General features: G+C 48.6%; 1 protein-coding gene across 1 annotated transcript; it reads left to right on the top strand.

Annotated features, from left to right (window-relative positions):
• Positions 1–419: 419 nt before the first annotated feature.
• On the top strand, positions 420–6,101 carry FZD1 (frizzled class receptor 1). Its single transcript, XM_045827780.1, has one exon. The coding sequence runs from the start codon at positions 882–884 to the stop codon at positions 2,823–2,825; it is 1,944 nt and encodes a 647-aa protein (XP_045683736.1). The 5' UTR covers positions 420–881; the 3' UTR covers positions 2,826–6,101.
• The last annotated feature ends 581 nt before the right edge of the window (positions 6,102–6,682 follow it).

Here is a 6,682-nt window from a genome sequence, read left to right as displayed (position 1 = left end):
TGCCTGGCTCGGTTTGCCCTGTGTAACCAGCGTTAAGAGCAGGATTTTTAAACATGAAAATGCAGAAAAGAAAAGAAAAGCTAAGTCCTGCGGTCCGCCGACTCCTATTCATTATCTCCAGCAGCATATGGGACCATTCTCCTACTTGTCCTCTTCCTTTCTTCCTCAAAAGCAAAAGCAACCGAGCCTGTCCCGCTACGCAGCAAACCCAGTCTTTGTGCCTGAGCAGTGCTTCTGCCACCACTACTACTTCCCCCGCCTCCTGCCTCCTCCTCCACCCGCCCGCTGCGGACTTTCAGGGAAGAAGGCGGCGGGCGCCCTTTGCGCGGGGAAGCCAGAGCCGCGATTGGGCGACGGTCCCTGAGCCTCCAGTTTCGCGTCGGTTTCAAGGCTCCTCCCTTCTGGTGAAAGACAGACTGCGGGGCGCCTGGAAACCGGTCCGAGGGCGCGCGAGGGAGAGGAGAGCTAGTGAGTTGAGGGATAGACACAAATGGTCAGGCGGCGGAGAAGGAGGCGGAGGCGTAGGGGGGAGCGGAGGCCGCCGGGTTGCCGAGAGTTGCGCGCTCTATCGCGCCGCGGCCACTAGCGCGGCGCCGCCAGCCGGGAGCCAGCAAGCCCAGGGCCAGGAAGGCGGGACGCGACCCCGGCGCGCCCGAGCCACCCGGGCTCTCCCCGCCGCCCGCGCTTCATGAATCGCAAGTTTCCGCGGCAGCGGCGGCTGCAGGACGCGGAGCGGGAGCCGGAGGAGCGGGTAGAGCGCGGCACAGGCTCGACGGAGGGAACCGGCGCGGAGGAGATATCCCCGGACGCAGGGGGAGCCGCCGCCCGCCGCGCCACCTCCAGCCCCAGCCGAGCGGTGCAAAGAAAGGAGCCGAGAAAGTATGGCTGAGGAGGAGGCGCCTAAAAAGTCCCGGGCCGCCGCCGCTGCTGGCGGGTGCTGGGAACTTTGTGCCGGGTCTCTCCTGGCTGGGCTGGCGGCAGAGGGGAGTTGGGACACTGGCCACCGCCGCCGCTGCCCCCCAGCTGACTCCCGGCGCTTTGCGCGCTGGCTACTGCTGCTGCTTTGGCTACTGGAGGCTCCTCTGCTGCTTGGGGTCCGGGCTCAGGCAGCCGGCCAGGGGCCCGGGCCGGGTCAGCAGCCCCCGCCGCCGCCGCCTCAGCAGCAACAGAGCGGGCAGCAGTACAACGGGGAGCGGGGCATCTCCATCCCGGACCACGGCTATTGCCAGCCCATCTCCATCCCGCTGTGCACGGACATCGCGTACAACCAGACCATTATGCCCAACCTGCTGGGCCACACAAACCAGGAGGATGCGGGCCTTGAGGTGCACCAGTTCTACCCGCTGGTGAAGGTGCAGTGCTCAGCCGAACTCAAGTTCTTCTTGTGCTCCATGTACGCGCCAGTGTGCACCGTGCTGGAGCAGGCTCTGCCGCCCTGCCGCTCCCTCTGCGAGCGCGCGCGCCAGGGCTGCGAGGCGCTCATGAACAAGTTTGGCTTTCAGTGGCCCGACACGCTCAAGTGCGAGAAGTTCCCGGTGCACGGCGCCGGCGAGCTGTGCGTGGGCCAGAACACCTCGGACAAGGGCACTCCGACACCCTCCCTGCTGCCGGAGTTCTGGACCAGCAACCCCCAGCACGGCGGCGGGGGACACCGCGGAGGCGGCTTCCCGGGGGGCGCTGGAGCATCGGAGAGAGGCAAATTCTCCTGCCCGCGCGCCCTCAAGGTGCCTTCCTACCTCAATTACCACTTCCTGGGGGAGAAGGACTGCGGCGCGCCCTGTGAGCCGACCAAGGTATACGGGCTCATGTACTTTGGGCCCGAAGAGCTGCGCTTCTCGCGCACCTGGATCGGCATCTGGTCAGTGCTGTGCTGCGCCTCCACGCTCTTCACCGTGCTCACGTACTTGGTGGACATGCGGCGCTTCAGCTATCCGGAGCGGCCCATCATCTTTTTGTCGGGCTGTTACACGGCCGTGGCCGTGGCCTACATCGCCGGCTTCCTGCTGGAGGACCGGGTGGTGTGTAACGACAAGTTCTCCGAGGATGGGGCGCGCACAGTGGCGCAGGGCACCAAGAAAGAAGGCTGCACCATCCTCTTCATGATGCTTTACTTCTTCAGCATGGCCAGCTCCATCTGGTGGGTGATCCTGTCGCTTACCTGGTTCCTGGCGGCCGGCATGAAGTGGGGCCACGAAGCCATCGAGGCTAACTCGCAGTATTTTCACTTGGCTGCCTGGGCTGTGCCGGCAATAAAGACCATCACCATTCTGGCGCTGGGCCAGGTGGATGGCGACGTGCTCAGCGGGGTGTGCTTCGTGGGGCTTAACAACGTGGACGCGCTGCGTGGCTTCGTCCTGGCGCCTCTCTTCGTGTACCTGTTCATCGGTACGTCCTTTCTGCTGGCCGGCTTCGTGTCACTCTTTCGCATTCGCACCATCATGAAGCATGATGGCACCAAGACCGAGAAGCTGGAGAAGCTCATGGTGCGCATCGGCGTCTTCAGCGTGCTTTACACCGTGCCAGCCACCATAGTCATTGCCTGCTACTTCTACGAGCAGGCCTTCCGGGACCAGTGGGAGCGCAGCTGGGTGGCCCAGAGCTGCAAGACCTACGCCATCCCCTGTCCCCACCTCCAGGCCGGTGGAGGGGCTCCACCACACCCGCCCATGAGCCCCGACTTCACAGTCTTCATGATCAAGTATCTTATGACGCTGATCGTGGGCATCACGTCCGGCTTCTGGATCTGGTCCGGCAAGACCCTTAACTCCTGGAGGAAGTTCTACACCAGACTCACCAACAGCAAACAGGGGGAGACCACCGTCTGAGACCTGGGGGGCTTGCTCAGCCCATTCCCAGCCCTCAGCCCGTCCCCAGCTACCCGAAAACCTTCCCCCATGGAATGCTGACCAAGCCTGGCTACTACAGGCTTCCTCACTAGACACTTTCGCAGGCTTCTTTTAACAGCGTAACTCCTGCAAAAGCTTCCGTCCCTGGGGGCAAACGGACTTGAGGGCCCAATTTCTTGAGGGGGGGATGGACCGACCTCTCTCGCTGGTACCAGCACTGTATGCTTTTATGATTGTAAATAGCCTGTGTAAGATTTTTGTAAGTATATTTGTATTTAAATGACTGATCTTGCGTTTTCTTTTCCTTTCCTTTTTTTTTCTTGATTTAACTTGAATTATTTAGGGCGGTCTAACCATTTGAGGCTTTCCCTTCTTTCTCTTTGTGGAGTACTGCCGAGACCCGCGGAGCGCACCCGCTGGGTGCTCCCGGGCCCCCGCTGGGTGCTCCCAGCGCCCCTCCCTGCAGCGCTGGGGTGGTACGTCTGGGACTGCGCTGTTCGGGTCACTTCCCACCTCCTCTTTCTGCTCCCTCCCTTCCCCTTCTTGCTAGAGTTTGGAGATCTTAAGGTCCTGACCGTTCAAGCTTTCGAGTCTGCCTTTGTTCGGGGCCCAGATTTGTCCCTTTGACTTGCCGAAGCTGATTTTTTCACTGTCGAGAACCTTACCCCTAGCTTCTAGGAGGCTGGTGGTTTGCGGTCACCGAAAGTCCCAGACTCCCGCCCTCCGCGCTGGCCTCCAAAGCCCAGACACTCCCTCCTTCCACCTAAGTCGGTTAGAGGGTGAGTGGGATAAGCAATGCCAAACTTTTTAAAGTCTGATTTTTGGTGGATGAGCTCATTTCATTCTCTAGCGTCTAAAACCTGGTATGAGTTTGGCCAGCGTCATGGAAAGATGTAGTTACTGAGATTTGGGAAGAGGCACGAAGCTTTGTGTGGGTTGGAAGAGACTGAAGATGGGGGTTATAAAATGTTCATTCTAATTGTACACCGATGCCTGGCAACTTGCCTTCAGGACTGAGTCCGCGTTTAGATTTTAGCGTTCTGTAAAATGGAAACGTTAAGGTCACCTACAAAGCTTTGTCAAGGAGTTGATCTTTGCCCTCCTTTACAGAACAGCAAAACGTAAACTAAATATGAAAACTTGAAGGAGATTTCAGTGTAAATGGGCTTCCTCAAAATGCAGTGGTACTTTACGATTTTTTAGTGAAATAATAATTAGACATATATCAGAAACTTTAAAATGTAAAAGTTGTATTTTCAACGTATTACGATTCTTACTCGGCAACATCTTCTGAGGGAGGACTAATCCACATCATTAGTAACAACCTGGTAAAGGAGGTGGAATAATGGATGGGATTAGCTCCTGAAATAAACAAAATATGGGCATACATGCTCAAATGTCAGCAGGTCTGCTGCATCAAACCCTGTGCACTCCTTTTTTGGATATACAGAAATGTATCCAATGTAAATCTTTCAAAGCCATTTTAAAATCTTCACTTTAGCTCTCTGTGAAAAAGACAAGAAAAGCAATCCTCCTGGTTGTATTGTAAACTTTAAGAGTTTATCAAAATGCCGGTACCTAGGACCTAAATTTATCTATGTCTGTCATACCCTAAAATGACAATGGTCTTTGAATTTGGTATGCATTTATTCTGTTCACTATCACAAAATCATTTATATTTATAGAGGAATAGAAGTTTATATATATATATAATACCATATTTTTAATTTCGCAAATAAAAAAATCAAAGTTTTGTACAAAATTATATGGTTTTTGTGCCTGAAAATAATAGAGTTGAAACTGTCCAAAGTATGAACTATCTTTATATTTTATAGTGTCTAGTGGCCAGTCTCACCATATATAAATTCAGGAATTCAATGAAAAAGCCTGTCTTTAAACCTCCATGCCATCTTTCTGAGCAGTTATCCTATTTGCATTGTGATTGACATTGTGAACTCCCTAGGAAAGATATGCATTCATGATAGTAACTATAAAATAGAAGTTTGAAAATTATTTCTTTACTCAAAGAAGAGTATTAAAGAGAAAACTCTAATTTTAATACTAAAGCTTTTTTTCTTTCAACGGGGAAATTTACATGACTTTTTATAATATGGAGGTTTATTTTTAAATCATCAGCCATCCTCTTTATCACAATTTTTATGAAGTATTATCTTATATTTTCCATAATCTTGGATATTCTAAAACCATACATAGGTATTCAGTAAATGGTTAACTGACTGTGTTTATAAGCATTTTAAACAGCACTTGGGTATATAAGACTGTTTTGTTGTTTGCTTCTGAGGACTCCATTTTTATATTGTTCAAGGAACCTTCTCCAGAGGCAATATCTAGTTGATCTACTCTCAGTCAGAATTTATGTATATAAATACATATAAATATATAATATGTGTATACACAAATACGTATATACATATATGTACACATTAATTTTTAAAAAAATAGAGATGCAAAGTTTACTTATACACTTTAAAATATGGAAATAAGGTTATAAGAAGTGGAAAATACCAGATAGAAAACCTCAAATACCTTTGAAAAACAAGTCTCTTATTTCTTTACAGTCTAAAAATATCTTGATTACATTTTCCATGAAAACACTTCGTGGTAAAATGACAAGGGGCTAAAATGACCATTGATACAATAGAGTTACTTTCATGGTTATAAGGTAATAGTCTATAAGTCATTGTTATTTATTTTAAGGCATATTCAAAACGTAAATCTAATTGAAAACATAGCATTCAGTTTTAAGTGCCAAGATGCAGTTTCATGTTTTGTTCTTTGTTACATTAATCTACTATAGTAGATAGATGAGAAGGTTTTATCACATAGACACACAAAAAATAGCAATTCTTACAACAAATTAAAACATGTCTCCTCACAAGATAATTCAATCAGATAATATCTGGGGGGAAAATTTAAGATTATTATTCTCTATCCAAGGAATAAATATAAAGCATTCTTATTGTATGTGTCCTTAATGTTATGTAACTATAAATTTGATGCAGAAAAATTTGATAATGCTGGAATTAAATACCTTTAAAAGATATTTAAGTCGACACCAGGCTTTGTGTTTAGGAAACAACTAATTTAAAGTTATGTAGAATATAGAAAGCCAGTGTATTAATTTGTTTCTTTAAATACTGGTGGCAAAATAAGACTTTCCTGGAAAATTGTAAAGCTGCTGGGAATATGGTTCCATTAACATGCTGTTTCCATGATAAACCTATTTTCAGATGATTTGGTTTGCTTACTTTATTTTTTTTTGAACCAGCTATCAATGGGAGTCAGTTTTCTCCCTTACGGTGTGCTTGATTCAGTTTTTATACATAGTACAAAGCCTTCTGATGCTCTTTTTTTAAAAAGCCATTTTTAACTTAAACATTGTGGGGGCAGAAAGTCGTATTAATCTCAAAGCCAGCCAATATCAAGCATAGCAAAACAGCTGGACCAGAGATTTTTCATCTTGGCTGGGGTAGTCACTTGTCAGCCTGAGTTTACAGACCTGGCCCTTTTGTCTCCAGTGAGCACTGACTCCTGTTATAGTTGCATCATTTCTGAAGTCCAGCATTTAACTAGGAAAGGAGACCACAATGAAGAGTTTGGTGGCCAATTAAGAGAAAAAAAATTGCCTAAACCACAAACCATTTCTGGACCTGGATGGCTTCCAATCACTCCCTGATATCATGTTTCAATCTTGGTATACTTTTGGGTTTTTTAAAAGTTGCCTTGTATTTAGTGTGCGTGTGTGGGTTCAACTCCAGCTACTCTAGCTTTTATTGCTTTCTAATCCATCTATTGGCTGTAGGCCACATTTTGTG

This window comes from Phyllostomus hastatus, unplaced genomic scaffold, assembly GCF_019186645.2.
Source record: "Phyllostomus hastatus isolate PE091 unplaced genomic scaffold, TTU_PhHast_1.1 phas_scaffold_78, whole genome shotgun sequence".
Classification (NCBI taxonomy): Eukaryota; Metazoa; Chordata; class Mammalia; order Chiroptera; family Phyllostomidae; genus Phyllostomus; species Phyllostomus hastatus.
This window is presented reverse-complemented; position numbering and strand designations above follow the sequence as displayed.